An 18,584-nucleotide genomic window follows, 5' to 3' on the forward strand; every position below is an offset into this window, starting at 1 on the left:
AATAATCGCACGCCACAGTGACAAGGGCAACAAATATTTATATTGAAGTGTGTGCGAATGTGACTGCGTCGATGTGTGTTTGTTTGTGTATGCCAAATAGCATGTTTTTTTTTGGTATCGTGCCGGCTTGGAGACTTATAAAAAACTACATTTTATTTGTGTGTTCACAGTTTTGTTATCCTTGCTGTGGCTATGCCGTGTGACTGCAGTTCGTTTCGTTTTTTTTTTTTTGCAAAAAAGGACCGGAAGTAGTAGTGCTGGTCGTTTAACTCCCTTTTGAAGGACAATGTTATCTATGTGTCAGTGTGTGTGTGTGTTGGTGTATTTAAAGCTGATGTCATTTTGATATGAAACTAAACTCTTTGTAATATAGGAAGATAGAAAAAATAAAAAAAATATTAGAAATAAATTATAGGAAATTTTGTGGAACTTTGTTTTTTTTGTAGAAAATATCTGTGGATTCAAAAAATTTTAATTTAAAATAATATTTTTGAAGAAAACTTTTGTGGAACGTAATTTTTTTGCAGGAAATCTTGTGAATATTATAATTTTTTCCCAAATATGTGTGGAATGAAATATATTCCATTGTGGAATCAAATATATTCCATATGTTGTGGATCGTAATATTTTCTATAGAAAGTCGCATAAATCGTTGAAATTTTTAAATCTTGTTGAAATTAAGAAAAAATAATTTTCAAAGAAAATCTTGTGGAAAGTAATATTTTCTATCCAAAATAGTGTGGATCGTAATATTTTCTTTCAAAAATCTTGTGGAACGTAATATTTTCTAATGAAAATATTGCGGAACGTAATATTTTCCTTAGAATATCATGTGGAACGTAATATTTTCTATGGATAGTCTTGTGAATCGTAATATTTTCCATAGAAAATCTTATGGAATCTAATATTATCTACATAAAATCTTGTGGAATGTAATATTTTCTATAGAAAGCCTTGTGGAACGTAATATTTTCGAAAAAAAATCGTGGAACGTAATATTTGCGAAAGAAAATCTCGTGGAGCGTAATATTTTTTTATAGAAAATATTGTGGAACCTAATAATATTTACATAAAATCTCTTGTGGAATGTAATTTTTTCCAGGTATGTGATTGTGGGTCGTAAATATTTCTTATAGAAAATCGTGTGGAACTTATTATTTTCTATATATTATATGTTTCTATAGAAAATCATGTGGAAAGTAATATTTTCATTAGGAAATTTTGTGGAACGTAATGTTTTCTATAGAAAATCTTTTAGATTGTAATGTTTTCTTCGGAAAATATTGTGGATCCTCAAGAAAAATTTGTGGAATGTACAAATTTCTATAAAAAACCGAGTGAATCTTAAAATTTTTTAAAGAACATCTTGTGGATCGTAATATTTTCTTGTAGAAAATCTTGTGAATTTTAATATTTCTTATAGAGAACATGTGGAACGTAATATTTTCTATAGAAAATATTGTGGAACATGTTATTTTCTATAGGGAATCGTGTGGAACCCATTACGTTCTATAGAAAATCTTGTGGAACCCAATATTTTCTAGAGAAAATCGTGTGGAATGTAATATTTTCTATAGAAAATCTTGTGGAACGTATAGAAAATCTTGTGGAACGTATAGAAAATCAAGCGGAACCTAATATTTTCCAAAGAAAATCTTGTGGAACGTAATTTTTTCTATAGAAAATCTTGTGGAACGTAATGTTTTTCATAGAAAATCATGTGGAACTTAATAGTTTCTATAAAAATTTTGTGGATTGTAATATTATCCTTGGAAAATCTTGTGGATCCTAATTTTTTTCTTGGTTCTTATTATTCTGAATTCAGTTTTTTTTAAATTTGGGAATTTGACATTCGGACTTTCTCTCCTTAATGCATAAATTACATATTTTAGACATATCATTTCCGTTACAAATCATTTGCAAAAATTTGCTTAACCCTGGCGTAACATTGCGGTTGTTATTGGTACCATTATTAAGGTCTTATGGCAAAAATTTAAGTTTGTATTCAAAGAAAATGTACGGCAAAAAAGCAAACCTAATTTTCATAGTTTTTTGGTGTTGTTGTTGCCCTTTAGCACACGTTTGAAACAAATGACTTTGAGAGTTGATGGTTGGTGGTTTTTGTTGTTGTTGCCTGACAAACTTTACAACCGAAGAGTTCATAGCCTGCCTCCAGCTCTGAGGAGGAGAAGGAGCAAAACGTTTTTTTTCGTTTTTACTGGATATTTCATTAAATGGCTTGTTGTCGGTTTTGTTTTCCCGACCATTTGCATTTCAATCAGCGACCACAGGGAGTTTTTTTCTAGAGGACGGCAAAGAGAACTAACACAAACACACACAGAGTCACACATAAAAATCCACTACCTATCCAAGTGAGCCGTCTGTCAGGCATGGTTTGAGAGCAATTTGAATATTTTCCACCATGTTAAACATAATAACAGCGGCAACAAGAGCTACAACAGCAACAACAACAAAGCAGCAACAATAGGACAAGGTGGTGGCCATTGCCAAACAATTCCTGGCAAGGTGAGGAAACAAAACAAAAAATAATTAAATGCCGTTGTCCGTGTGAAATGGGAGTGGACAGGTCAGAGATTTGTTTCTTTGGAATTTTTATTAAAGACGATGATGATGGCATAATGGCATAATACAAATGGTAAAAGAGAGAGAGAGACAGAGTGAGGGGGAGAGTGAGAAAGTAGGTAGTGTAGGGAATATGGCTTCAAACAAACACCGAGATTTTAATGTCCTTTGAAAATAGTTTAAGAAAATCTTCTTAAATACCCTTCTTCCACTTTTGCTTTGACAAAACAAAAATAATTTTTGTCCTCCTAACAACAATAAAAATCCTCATGGCCTGGCATAAATTTGCCAACTTTCCGTCTAAAGACATTGGCGGCATCGTTAAATTCCGTTAACTGCTGTTTATAAATCAACGACTTTGAATTGTTGAATTGCCAAAATGGCGAAAGGTTTTAGCCACTTCGACAAAAAAGGGTTTTGTCTTCTAAGGACAAAAAACACAAAAAAAAAAATTGGCAAAGGCCAACAGCACAAAAATACAATGACCTTAATAAGCCTTGGTAACAATGAGACATTTTACTGCGTCACACAAACACACACGCAAGCAAAAGTACTGGAACGGAGACCATGGGAAATCTAATCCGTTGAGTATTTGGTTTCTTGACAATATCTATTTGGCTAGACAAATAGAATAAGACACACACACACACAGTTATCTGCAACCTTAAATGGCAGGATAATAAACAAAGGATTCCATTAGGAAATTGAGACCCAACAAAACAAAAATCATGTCAAGATCAAAAGAAAAAAATATTTAAAGATTTAAAAAAAAAAATGGGGAATTAATTTTTACATAACAAAATTTTGTGGAACGTAGAATTTTCTTTAGAGAATGTTGTGGAACGTAAGATTTTAGTTCAACAATTTTGTGGAACGTTATATTTCATAAAGAAAAATTTGTGAAATGTAATATTTATCTTAAAAATTTTGTGGAACGTAGTATTATGTAGAGAAAATTTTGTGGAACGTAATATTTTCTGTATAAATTCTTGTGGGACGTAATATTTTCTATAGAAAATTTTGTGGAACGTAATATTTTCATTAGAAAATCGTCTGGAAGGTAATATTTTCCTTAGAATACCATGTGGAACATAATATTTTCTATACAAAATTTTGTGGAATGTAATATTTTCCATAGAAAATCTTGTGGAACGTAATTTCTTCTATATAAAATATTGTGAAGTGTAATAATTTCTTTTCAAAATCTTGTGGAACGTAATATTTTATATCGAATACAGTGTGGATTGCAATATTTTCTTTCAAAAATCTTGTGGAACGTAATATTTTCCGAAGAAAATGTTGTGGTACGTAATATTTTCATTAGAAAATCGTGTGAAAGGTAATATTTTCCTTAGAATACCATGTGGAACATAGTATTTTCTAGACAAAATTTTGTGGAATGTAATATTTTCCATAGAAAATCTTGTGGGACGTAATATTTTTCTATATAAAATTTTGTGAAGTGTATTATTTTCTTTTCAAAATCTTATGGAACGTAACATTTTCTATCGAAAATCGTGTGGATCGTAATATTTTCCAAAGAAAATATTGTGGAACGTAATATTTTCTATGGATAGTCTAGTGGATCGTAATATTTTCTAAAGAAAATCTTGTGGAACCTAATATTATTTACATAAAATCTTGTGGAGTGTAATTTTTAAATAGAAAATTGTGTGGAACGTAATATTTTCTGTATAAATTCGTGTGGAACATAATATTTTCTAGAGAAAATTTTGTGGAATTTAACCCTTTGAGCCCCGAATTTTTTCCCGCAATCTTAGGACAAATTTCTGTTCCCAGATTTAATGCAACTATCCTAAATAAGATAGGCACAATATTTGACATCGATATATCCTTGCATTCGGAAGATACAGTGCATTCTTTCGGAAAAAATAAAGTCCAATATCAAGAAAACCAAACGCAAAATCGTCAGAAAAATCATTTTAAATTATTCTCTGTATTCAATTTTACAAGAATCAAAAATAATTCTCTATATTGGAAAGCTCATAACTTTACCAAATTTTTGAATTTTTTGATTTTTCTTTTGATATGTGTCGTCCAAAATCAATTCTTCACATATGAAATCCAAATAATACATATCTACTAGCAGCATATAAAATATAAGCTCTAAAACATTTTGTTGCCTGTGGGCAACATTGGGCCACAAAGGGTTAATATGATCTACATAAAATCTTGTGAAACGTAATATTTTCTATAGAAAATCTTGTGGAACGTAGTATGCATAGAGTAGATCGTAATATTTTCCTTTAAAAACTAATGGAATGCAATATTTTCTAAAGAAAATGTTGTGGAACGTAAAATTTTCTTTAGGCAATCGTGTAGAACGTAATATTTCCTATAGAAAATTTTGTGGAACGTAATATATTCAATAGAAAATCATGTGGAATATAATATTATTTGTAGACAATCTTGTGGAACGTAATATTTTCCTTAAAAAAATCATGTGGAACGTAATGTTATTTAGAAAAAAATTTCTGGGACGTAATATTGTCTACATAAAATCTCGAGGAACGTAATATATAGAAAATGATGTGGAATGTAAACTTTTTTGTATTTTTTGAGGAACATAGTTATTTTTATTTGTATACACATTGAAATGACAATTTCGTATTTTCATTTTAACGAATTTTCTTCTTTCTTTACAGTCTCTTTTCCTTGTGAAAACATTTTGCACTAAAAAATAAAAAAAACTCGAACTACTTTCAAAGCTTTTTGACTTCGATTTTCCCCTCCCACCCAGAGAAGAAGATGCAAAAAAAGAATTTCTTAATCATCCCAGACGTTACAATTCTTCTTCCTCGTTTCCATCTTCATCTCGCTCACATGTGATGGATACACGCAGCAAACAGAAACGTCTTGGCCCGGCGCCAATTGCTTCATTCGAAAAATCCTTCGAGGATCCTTCACCATTGACTGTAGCTTCAATAGCTGCACAAAATGAAATTGCTGATGGAGGCAGCAATAATGGCGGAATTGACTATGGAGAAGATGTTGGCCGACTGGATGTAAACCAAGAGCACTTGGGAGATAGTGAAAGAAGAAATGATGGCACAACCCGAGGACCAAATGAGTGTGGCCAATGGCATGTGGAAGAGGTGAGTTGAAAAGAGGGAGGTAGGAAATGATAGATTGACCTCAATAAATAAACTGAACAAAATATGGATTTCGTTTTAAGTAATCGCAATTCATAGCGAAATGGGAATTATTATTTTCGGTATATGGGGTTTTTGTTCGGTGAGGCGGAAAGAGGATTTACATGAGTATGTTATGAATGAGGGGGAGAGGAATTTGTGGCATAGTTTGTAATATAATTTGGTTTTGGAATAAAATTTCTTTGGAAAATATTAGGGTCCACATGGAATTTAAACGGACAAATTGGAAAATATTACATTTTATTAGATTTTGTTGTAGAAAATATTATGTTCCCAAAGATTTTTGATAGAAAAAATTTGATTCTACAAAATGTTATTTAAAAATATTAGGTTCCACAAGATTTTCTGAAAAAATATTAGGTTTCACACGATTTTGTATAGAAAATATTGGGTTCCACATGTTTACATGTAGAAAATATTAGGTTCCACAACATTTTCTATGAAAAATATTAGGTTCCACAAGATCATCTATAGAAAATACTGAGTTCCACATGATTTTCTATAGAAAAAATGTGGTTCCACAATGTTCTCTATTGAAAATATTAGGTTCCACAAGATTTTCCGCTGAAAATATTACGTTCCACAAGATTTTCTTAAGAACATATTAGGTTCCACTAGTTTTTCTATTGAAAATATTAGGTTCCACAAGATTTTCTATTGAAAACTTTGAGTTCCACAAAATGCTCTGTAGAAATAATTAGGTTCCACAATGTTTTCAGTTGATAACATTAGGTTCCACAAAATTTTCCACTGAAAATATTACCTTCCACAAAATGGTTTATTAAAAAATTAAAATTTTGCATTAAAAAATTTGGTTCCACAAAATTATTTATTGAAAAAATAGGTTCCACAATATTTTCTATAGAAAATACAAAATTTTATTCCACAAAATTTCCCATTGAAAATATTTCGATCCTTGGACACTGAATTACGTTGCATACAGATTCCACAACTATTTCTGTGGCTAGAATACTTTCCCCCCATTACCACGAGTTAATATTGCAAATCTCCGTCTCAGATTTATGACAATTTCTAATTAATTCTCCAGCTTATATACATCCTGCCAGGAAAAAACCAGACGCCATATCATTTCATACAACTCGGTTGTGATTTAAAATACATTGATTTTGCCTACATCCATGTGTACTCATCCACACACACACACACACATACACCACTACAATCATTTTAAATTGTTAAACATCTTGGGGAAAATATTAACATTCGACAATTTGACACTTTAAGCTTTTGCTCACGCATTTAATAAAGTCTCACGTACGCACATAGCAGTACAACACCTACATCCCCACACACATTCACAACTTCTCGTTGATTTAACTAAGCCAACTAACACGGTCACGCTTTTACACTATTTACACATAACCAATACAGCCACCCTCTAACTCACTCGCGTAGTTCTACAGTTCACTCAATAAAGCAACAACATTGATTTGTAAAACCAACAGCAACAACAACAACGACAACACCAGCAATAATTTACAAATACAATTATTTCAAGTAACAACAACACCAATACACAGATAAATCGACACGAAGGAAATCGCTATTTACTTCGTCCGTTGTTCGGCAAAAAAACGAGAAACGGGATATAAAAATAAATGTTTATAGATTTAGGCGACAGATGACTAGGAACGGGGATAAATGATGGAAGAGACAGCAAGGCAGGCAAGCAGGCAGTCAGTCAGCCAGTTTGTCATTTTGCCATATATGGTTGTAACACACAATGGAGAAAGAAGAAGAAGCATCAAGAAAATATTCCTCAATCACGTGGCTATATTTTATGGTGGAAAGGAAAGGAACAGAAAAAAATTATGTAGTATTTGGTGTAAAGGAATGAAGGAAATGTTATAGTACTCACACACACACACATCCTCGCTCCCAATACATAACCAGGGAATAGAGAATCACAATTATCCTTGGGCCCACTGCGTTGCTGTTGAGAGGGGTGGGGTGGGGTGAGGGCGAAGGAATGTTTTGTGTGTGTGTGTGCTGTAAACAACTCCAACAACTGTCGAAATAATTCTTGTTGTTGTACTCTCAGATATAATTTACAAAAGATATTGCACGTTAGGACACAACAACAACAAACAAATAACAGCAACAACAACACAGTCGACGACGATAACAACAACGACAACAGCGTTATTAATAAATTTAACATGTGCGTGCCTGTCAACTTATCTGTCAAAGTTTTGCTTGAAGTTAAACAAAAACACCAAAAGAGAGAGAGAGAGAGAGAAGAAAGGGGGAGAGAGAGGAAGATACAATACTAAATAATGAACATGCTGGCTCCGTTAACAGAGAGAGTTGTAAAGATAAATAGTATTTTTCATAGAGAAATGCATAGATAATTGGTTGTTTGTGGAATAGAAAGCAGGCAAAAAATGGTGAGAGTTATGAGAGAGGGAGAGTCAAAGTGATGATAATACTACATTAATTGTTGTTTATATTCTATAGAAAACAAAGAGATTTTAAAACGTTCCAAAAAAATAAAATAAATAAATAAATGAAATTAATAAAAATAAATAAATAATAAAATATATATTTCTTTACACAAGATTTCCTATAGAAATTTATTTGGTTTCATGAGAAAATATTAAGACCCACAAGATTTTTTTATAGAAATATTACGATCCACAATATTTTTAGAAAAGGTTAGATAATGTTACAAATTTTACGATCCACAAGACTTTCTTTAGAAAATTTTACGATCCACAAGATCTTCTCTAGAAAATTTTACGATCCACAAGATTGTCTTAAGAGAATATTAAGATCCACAAGATTTTCTTTTCACAATGTACGATCCACAACATTTTCCTTAAAAAATATTATGATCATGGAAAATATTACGATCCACAAGACTTTTTATAAAAAAATTACAATTCCCCAATTTTATGAAATGAAAAATATGAAAAATTTTACAATCCACAAAGTGTCCATAGGATACAATTATTACAATTCACAATTTTTTTAAATACCTTTCAGAATATATATAATCCATAAAATCTTAAAAAAAATGGAAAGTTGTTTCTTACGAAAAATTTACGATTCAAAAGATTTTTTAGAAAAAATATTACTGTCCACATTTTTTTTTAGAAAATATTACGATCCAAAAGATTTTTTTAGAAAATATTACGATCCAAAAGATTTTTTAGAAAATATTACGATCCAAATGATTTTTTATAAAAAATTTTAATAAATATATTAAAATCAGTGCTTTTACAATTTTCCTTGAAAATATTACGATCCACAAAAATTTTCATAATAAACATTACGATCCACAACATTTCCTATAGAAAATAGGAAATGACAGACATAGCGTTCTCTATAGAAAAAAGAGAAATATTATACAACCTTAAGGAAATACACTAAATTGTAGAAAAAATCGCAATATTAGCTACACTGCTAAATAAACATTGTGAGAGAGCGAGATAACTCTCAGTTATGAGGGTTAAGATAAAATTCATTCAAACAGCTGTGAAAAGCTTTTTTATGCTCACCCTCCTCTCATTACATATATCATTCTTGCGTTCGCACGCTCTACTCTCTCTCTCCCTCTCATAAATGTTCATTATCTTTATCCCCATTGAACCCCTAAAAGTATACTAACAAAACATAAAATAAAATTATCTGTGTGTACGCGAGCAAAACTTTGAAACTGAACCAAACTGTGTCTCCTCTGTTTCATTGAGGGTTAGAAGCTTTAAGGAAAATTTTTCTACATTCAGTTGATAGTGGAGCATACGCGTGATAACGTAACGTAACGAAGAAAATGAAATGCCTTTGCCATGGCTGTTATAGATAAGTGAAAAAGCAAAGCAAGCAAGCCAGCCAGCAAGTGGACTTTAAGCAAAGAAAAAAAACGGGAACAAGCAAAGAGGGCACCAGAAATATGTAGCATACTTTTGGGGTGCTGCAAAGTGAAAGAAAGAAAATTCCAATAAAAAAAAATGCCAAAAGAAAAAAGTATTTGTGTGTAATGGGCAAAATAATTTGTGAAATTCGGTGAAAATAAATGCAATTCTTAAATCAAAGTAATTCTAAAAATAAAAATAATAAAAAATTATCTATAATTGATTATTAACCGAAAAAGGAGAAACAGAAAAAACAGCCCTACAGCCTAATTGTGGGCTAACGTGGAGCCACAGAAAGAGAGCGAGCGAGAGAGGAAAGGTAATATCCAGAAATTTACTAATAAAATATTAAACGGAATTAAACATTCCGAAAATATACTGAAAGGCTGGTTTAATGAAAGATAAAAATAATAATACTAATAGTATATTTCTAAGAAAGATATAACCACATCATATATAGTAAACGAATTCCAATTGGAATATTAATTTCCATTTCAAAAATCTATCCCTGATTTTTTTGGGGTCTCCAAAAATTATATCACAAATTCCATTTATATGAAATGTAAATTAAAACATGTTTGTTCATGTTCTGTGATACACATAAAGATGCCACTTCTGTGTGAGGACAGGCAAAGGGTCACGTTAGCAGCAACAATCAAAAAATAGCACAAACACACACTCACTCGCTCACTCACAAAAAACACCTGGCGCACACACAGAGCACACCAACAACAATGTGGCATACTTTTAGGAGGGATCAAAAGCATGTTGTTGTTGGGATTTTAAGTATGTTCATCGGTTCGTTTCCATTTTTATTTTTCTTTTTTTGCTCGGTTCATTTGTTTGTCTCTCGACTAGATTTCCAAATAACGACGGCATAGATTGCAAAAAACAAGACCAAATGTTGGTCCGCAATCAAAATAGTGTCAATAAACTGGGAACAGCAAAAAATGCCAATGAAGAGGAGGGGGTTTCACACACACACACACACACTCAGAAACCATTCACAATTGCTCATTTCAAATAGAAAAATGTATGCTAAAATCTAGATCATCGTTTTCTGTTGTTGTTGCTGCCATTTGTTTCCTTTTGAGTAAAGAGGTGACACCAATGTAACATCGTTGCACCAAAAAATAAGAAAAACCAACAACAACGACAGCAAGAACAATAATGAAATCAAAAGCAAATACAACATTTTGCATACAAATTAAGAGCATAATGTTAGGAGCCAAGAAAAATAAAAAAATGGTGTAGCATACTTTTTGGCAATAAATATCCAAATTGAATTCAGCACGAAGTGGATTTTAATGCAAGTGGACTAAAAGTTAATATTTCAGGGTAAAAATTTACATATTTTGGCAAGGATACAGTTTTCGTAGTAGTTAGGTTCAGTTGAACAAGGCGAATGGACCACGGAACTCCAAAGATGCTGAACCCAACTAATCAAATCGCTGCCAATAAAAATTACATTAAAATGTTATCATTACGAAGTCTAGTTGAAAAAATCAATCGACAAGAGAACAACTTTTGGGCACATAAAAAAATACATTTAAAAAATTATTCGCTGCAAAAATTTCTAGTGTTGGCTCCAGAGGAGCAGAGCTAACTGTTACATAACCTTAAGCTAATGAATTCTCCTTCGTTGGGGACCTACTAAACAATTAAAATTTGATTGGTCATTTCCGCTGGAAAAATGAAACATGGAAATTGCCATTCGATGCAGAACTTCAATGAGGAACCTATTCATGGAATCGCTCAAGGGCTCTATGCTTCCCTGATATGCTGGGAAACATAAAATAAACATAAAATATATCAATATTCAATCGAATTAAAAATAAATATAGGTTCACATCTGAGAAATGCTATTCTTCTGTTGTATTTGTAGAAAAATTGAAATAGGAGCCACATGCTAAAACGGCATTTACATTAGAACTTTTTACCGGGTTAATCTACTCTATGAGGATTTATTTGACATGGGTTAACGAAATCCGGTATAATGTAAACGTACTATAAGTCCTTCCTCATTTTTTTATGTTCTAAAGGGATAATAAAGCAATTCAAAACCAATATAAATTAATTAACCGACCCATGCTTATACTACATTCCCTTAAAAATTGTCAGAGCTCACAATTGATTAAAGTGGATCTGAAAGGGATATCGGGTTTCTAAAAGCCTTCCTTGAACATCTCAAATGATAAACGCCATCTATATATGAAAATGTCGACACAAAGATTAGGATAGACTTTTTATAAGACTTTCCTGAAGTTCCAGAACTTCTCAGAGAAGAAACGCCATCTACCTGTTCTAAAGAAAAATAAAGACACAAAAAAAAAAATAATATTTTTCAGAAGTTTTTCCGGATGTTTCAAAACATCTGGTAGGAGAAACGCCACCAACTTGTGTAAATAGCAAAGAAATAATCGTCAACCCTCCCAAACCTTCTCAAGGAAGAAACTCCAAATACCTGATCACAAAAACAAAAAATTAGAAGTTTTACCAGAATTATCAAGTCTTTTCATAGGAGAAACGGCACCTATTTGTGAAAATATCAAGGTTAGTGAATACATCCACCATAGCTTCTCGAATAACAGCAATCAAATAAGGGGTACTTATTATGGAAGTACATGGAACGTCACCTCTTTTTTCCTCAACAATTAAAAACATGTTTCAGAAGTCTTCCCTGAAGCCCACACAATTCTCATTGGTAGAACGACATCTACTTGTAGATATAAGTAAGTGAAAATGTGGAGCGTTTAGGATACAGTTACAATTTTCACAAGTAGGTAGCGTTCTACCTCTAAGAACTGTGTGTTTTTCTAAACCTAATACTAATTAAATCCTAATACTACTATTCGTAAAAACTTCTTACGGCCCTAGTTTCAATATATGATTGATAATTTTATGAGACGTCACATATTTCTCTCCACCAGATGTTATATCATCAAATTGTAATAAAAACGCCATCTACTTGTGAAAAATAACAAAAACTCAAGAACGTCGTCATTGTTGTTTTACACTTAAAAATTATAAATTTTAATTTTAAAGAAGAGACTTTGAGAAGTCTTTAAGATTCTCAGATTCTCATGAAAAGCCATCTGCTTCTGCATGAAGGGCACCACAGCATTTTTAAATTGATAAAAACCTGAATTGGTCCATAATCCTTTGGAAAGAAGAAAGAGCGAAAGAACATCAGCACTCTGAAGATAGTTTTTTCTATGGAATTCTCGCATAACCCATTCATCTTCATACATTCAGCATTCACCTTGGAGATATAAGCCAATCCCATCAACTACATTCCTATCTTATAACATATAATAATCAACGCCATCTACTTGATAAAAATCTGCATATTTATTTTGCCCTATAAACTCAAACGTATCATTACGCCATCTACACTTCGATATTAGAATTAAAATAGTTTGGAATGGCTAAAAAGTCTGCAAATGCTTAAAAATTATATACATATTTTGTTCGATGCGATACAAATTGTGGCGATTTTGGTAATATCTTGCAGAAATTATTTTTAAAATTGAATTGAATGGTGCTAATTTCATCTATAGATGTAGTATAACAACGCCATCTATACTTCGATGAAGCAGATAAATTTATTATAGAATCTCATTAGTTTGGAATTGATATATGTCGGCATTTTTTTAAAAAAATTATAGAGATTTGTTATCCGATCGGCTACATTATCGTATTATCTGTCAGAAAGTCTTTCAAACTTTTTGATTGTGAAATTTTCACCTATATATGGCGCTATCGTGAGGATTCATGGCATTTTTTCAATGAGCCTAAAAGTATGCCTTACGTTTAGGAGGGCTTGATGAAGGAGTTATATATTAGCACTTTAATTAGCCTTTAGAAAATCTTTAGCGATTTAGTGAAGATTGCGTGCGTTTTGAAGAGTGGCGTCAATGGCAATTTTCAACATCAGCCTAAAAGTATGCAAAGATTTTTAAAGGAGAGGTGAATGGTGGAATTTTATATTTGGACTTTAATTAGTTCTTAGCTAATTTCTGCTAGTGAAAAATTTAGCATAAAGATGTTGCAAAGAGACCTCATTCTAAATCTCTCGAAACTTTCTTTCATTTTAAAGCAAATAAATCTCTCAGAGGTCCATTCTCTTGACAAACAATCAATAGGGAATCTAATTAATAAATTCAAATTTATAAAAGAAACTTGCTGGAGAATAATTTTTCCTCTCCCTCTTCCTCTTCTTTTAAATTCCATTCTTGGCTTCACCCAAGAAATTGCCGGCCCATAGTTCCCTTTAAATGCATGTTGATTCCATGGCCTGAGGTTTTTTCCTTCGGAATACTCCAATGGTCGCCTCTCTACATATTTTATAGCCATTATTTACTTGTCTGACTAGAAATATGTCGTCTGTGTGGACAACAGGAATAACAACAACAATAAAAACAGCGAAAGAAAACAATTAAGGCTTGACAATAAAAAGCAAACAAATAATAAAAAAACGACGAAATAAATAAATACAACAAAACAAACAAAATATATAGCCAATGGACAAATTCCAGACTGCAGAACGGGACTACAAGAAAAAAACTTGAATTTTTAAAGAAACCCCAAAAAACAACAACAAAACATTTATTTCATCCTTGTAAGGCAATATTTAGAAAACAATGTCCACATGGCGGTAAACACACGCACGCACCCACCCGCACACTCACACATACACTGTAACAGTTTTTATGCATTTTCATGAAGTTTGTACAAAAAAAAACTGTCTAAAGGACATTTTTATCCTTGCTTCTTGCCTTGTGTCAATGCTAGGCAATGTAATGTTTTGTTGTTGTCATGTTTTTTGTTGCTGCTGTTGATATTGCCTCCAAGCAAATTAAAGTTAAAAAACTCAACCACTCAACAAAGTTTTTTTGTTGTTGTTTGTTTGACGTTTTGTTTTTGTCCTGGTGTCCAAATGTACACCGACGTCTTCAAGGTTTTTAATATCTCTATGTAAGTGTGTATGTAATTGCACATGCTGACACACACACACACACACACAGCGACAACGACACTGACTTCAATAGTAATAGTTGTTATTGCTTCGTTTCCTTTTCCTCTTGCTTTACACTAAATGTCTCTGGACAAATATGAGAACAGCAGAAACAACAACAACATCATATCAAACATTGTTGTTAGTATAGTTACGTGGTAGTATGAAAATTTACTCACAAACACATGTAGAAAAAAATTCCTCAATACCCTGAGGACTGATTCCTCTTTAGAAAAAACACTTAAGTCCCCTGAGGTCTGTTTTTTCTATAGAAAAAAATCCTCTGGTCCTCTGAGGACTCTTTTTCTATAGAAAAAAATTCCACAGATCCGCTAAGAACTCTTTTTTATAGAAAAAAATCCCTCAGGTCCGCTGAGGACTCTTTTTTATAGAAAAAAAAAATTCCCAGGCCATGAAAACTATTTTTCTATAGAAAAAATTCCTCAGGACCTGAGGACTATTTTTTCTGTAGAAAAAAATCCTCAGGCCCATGAGAACTATTTTTTATAGAAAAAATTCCTCAGGCCTTTGAGGACTATTTTTTCTATAGAAAAAATGCTCAGTAAACGCTGTAGTCTAAACGTGCTATAATTTCTCCATGCATTCCCCTCCCCCTTCGAAATACAACACTGTATTTCTCTCACACATTTCACACGGCCATTAATGCCTTTGGCTAACTTTCATTTTATCCTCCCTCACTCCTAGGCATATCAAATGCATAGTTATGCACATGAATATGTATGTATATTCTTGTCTAGATATGTATGTGTGTGTGGATATATGCAGAATTATAAGTTATTGCTAAAAGGTTGCCATTGTGTGTGGGCCACATCACACTTTATATTAAATCACCTTTTAAATGAATGGCCTTCTTTCGAGTGGAAAAAAGGATTTTAGTGTGAATACAAAGACAAACTGAAACTTTATGGCTTTAAAATGTGTAGAGGTGAGAGAGTGGGTATAAGTGTGGGAATTTTGTTGTAAAACATAGTTTTAAGTAAATGTAAGTATTAAAAGTATATTTACATATACGATATTAAATCGACTCCATTAACGAAATCCAGAAATACAGGTTCATTGTTTACATATACCATTGATCATGATCTAAATGACAATCAGCTGATGTTTGTTTGTATACATACTATAATTATTAGGCGGCACGTAAAGCCTAGTACACACGATCCACAAGTGGCGTGGAAGGATTATTTAGAACTAGTTTTATAAACATTTTAACTTATTGATAAAACATACCTGATAGCAGGAAATATTCCAATTATTGTTTAGTTTTTTTCAAACGATAACCCTGGAAAGAAAGTAAAAAGAAAAAATGTATATGTAGTGTTTATATGACATACTATATTATTATTATAAAGGTGCGTTTAGATTAGAGTTTTAATTGTGATAATACACATCTTAATTTAATTGCTAAAACGTGTTGAATTTACCTTGATCTGTCATACAAAATTAAATCCATTCGTTATCTCGATTTGTTCGAAATCATATGCTAAATCGAAATAAATTCAAATGCAACACTGATTTTGTACCAAAAACAATTGATTGTCAAATTTATATCATAGTCTAAATTTCTAAGGGTATTAAAATTAAATGTAAACGAACCTTTAGTGACTGTCACTCATATTGAGCAGCGTCATGATGCAATAATAAGGTGATCAAAACAAAAACACATGTTTTTTTTATTCGACCATCTGTCACATATTATCTGCTAAAATTTCTCATGATTGGCAACATAGTACCCCGAATTCAACTAGAACAAATATGTTCTTTGACAGTCAGACCACCAATTTATTGTACCATGGCCAGTGTGTACTAGGCATAAAATACACAATTATAAAGAGGCGTACACACTATCAGTTTCGAATGGCAGTTCAGCTCAAAAATATAATAGCTTGTGCAAATCATTTCGTTACAAGATGCTTTTCGAAGAATTAAAGTGGGTTAAAAAAATTATTTTGGCAGTTATTTTACAGAGCTTTTTTCCAATTTGTTTCAGTAACATTTTGAATCAGCTAATTATAATAAAAGAGCTATACTAATCAATTTATTGACATGATTTAAAAAGAATACATTCATGTATTAAAATAGAAAGCATAGCTTATTAATAAGGTCACCCAGAAAAAAAAAACAATTATTATTTCTCAAGTCTGTAGACAAAAAAGAAAATCGCCTTAATTTATTTTTTCATAATGTGAAGCCTATTCACAAAAATAGATTTTGATAACAAACATGGGAAACAGCTGATGTATACATTTTGGCGCCATAGAGTTGCTTATAAGATCAGCTGATTATTCACCAATTTTTCTAGACCACTAAACTAAATTTTAGAACACAGAAATAAGTACCACCCCATGTTCAAGAAGCAGTAATAATAATGATAATAAGCAAGGTCTATTTATTAAGTCACCCAAATATCGAAAAATAATTATTATTTCTCAAGTAAGATATCAACAATTTCACATTATTTACGTTTTCATAATGAGAAGTCAATTCACAATAATAGATTTTAATTGCAAACTATAGAAAAAACTGATTTGCAGCTAATGGTTTTATGGCGCCATAGAGTTACTTTTAAGATCAGCTGATTATTGACTAATTTTTCTAGACCTCTAAACTAAATTTTACAACACAGAAATAAAAACCACCCGCTCTTCAAGTGGCGGTAATAATAATGATAATAAGCAAGTCCTATTTATAAGGTTACCCAAAAAAATAAAAAAAAACAAAAAAATATATTTTTGTTATTGTGAAACATGCAATTGCTTTAATATCAGTATCAAATGATCCTTCCACTCCTTTTAGTTTCTCAACATATATACATATATATTTACAGAAATACGCACACATTTGCATGCCTAATATTCATAAATGTATATGTGAATATATTATAAATGTCATATACATTCATATTTATATATACATAGTATATGGAAGAAATCTACCAACAGTTTTGCATACACTTTTGGCTTTCTATTAAGGACACATACATGGCAATATCCAAAACATATACTACTCCTACTTAAGCATACAAAACAATATTATAAGAATATATGTATGTATATGAGCCACTAAGGATTTGACATTATTTGCATTTAGCAAATGTAAATTCAGCAAAAAATATGCTCCTAATGTTATGTTGATTCCCTTTGCTCTATGCTCTCCTCTCTTTGAAAAGTTTTGGCATAGAAAATTACACACACACACACACACATGTGCACATAAACCCCATAAATATTAATTGGAAATAATTTCATTTTCTGGATGTTGGGAAGTTTGTAAGCCAGATTTGTAAGGACTTACTCTTACTCATTCCCTCTCTTGCTCTCCCTTGATGCATTAGCCAATATATTGCTTTTAATCTATGACTTTATTTTTGTTAAGTAAGTAATTTGTTATTGCTGGCTGGCGGTGTCTGTGTGTGCGTGTGTATCGATGCTCTAATTAAATGGATCAATACCTGTGGCTGCCTTAATGGCCCTCTCATTAAAGTTTTCTCTGTGTTTTTAATATCAAGATATCCAGCTGTTCGTTCGTAGTTCGTGCTTCTTCTTATTTGTCTTGAACTAATACTGGCTGCTGTTCTCAGTTCATTCTTCATTTATTAAGTTTTTAACCCCTTTTTTGTTGAACTATAAATGAGTTTAATGAGGATTTTAGTTTAATACTTCTTGTTGTTGTTCTCTTCTTCTTGATGGATATTCTATAATAAATATCAAGGTAATTTCTTAGGTGTATGTGTTTCCTGTTTTTGCAATAACAAATTTGTTTTAATTACTAAACAATTTATTAAATGGGGAAAATTTTGTGTGAATATTTAGATGGGGATTTAATGAGAAAATATTTCAAATGAGATTTTGTGAATAAATTAATAATAGGTTTGGAACAAATCTATTGATATAGTCACCCAGGACGATCAGCTGT

The 18,584-nt window shown here is 31.7% G+C and overlaps 2 protein-coding genes across 2 annotated transcripts in view; both read left to right on the top strand.

Moving 5' to 3' along the window:
• Positions 1-5,430: 5,430 nt before the first annotated feature.
• The window catches only part of LOC133338920 (serine/arginine repetitive matrix protein 2), a 40,238-nt gene continuing 27,084 nt past the window's right edge, over positions 5,431-18,584 (top strand). The window contains exons 1-3 of the mRNA XM_061547049.1: positions 5,431-5,699; positions 7,835-7,938; positions 10,490-10,601. Of these exons, the coding sequence (XP_061403033.1) occupies positions 5,433-5,699; positions 7,835-7,938; positions 10,490-10,601 (483 nt within the window). The 5' untranslated portion in view covers positions 5,431-5,432. The remainder of the gene's footprint in view (positions 5,700-7,834; positions 7,939-10,489; positions 10,602-18,584) is intronic.
• Positions 7,990-18,584, top strand: part of LOC133338860 (protein ROP) — a 324,624-nt gene continuing 314,029 nt past the window's right edge. The window contains exon 1 of the mRNA XM_061546978.1: positions 7,990-7,995. The gene's annotated coding sequence lies outside the window, so the exon portion shown is untranslated. The remainder of the gene's footprint in view (positions 7,996-18,584) is intronic.

This window comes from Musca vetustissima, unplaced genomic scaffold, assembly GCF_032173495.1.
Source record: "Musca vetustissima isolate MV318-11 ecotype Yass unplaced genomic scaffold, APGP_CSIRO_Mvet_v1 utg704, whole genome shotgun sequence".
Taxonomy (NCBI): domain Eukaryota; kingdom Metazoa; phylum Arthropoda; class Insecta; order Diptera; family Muscidae; genus Musca; species Musca vetustissima.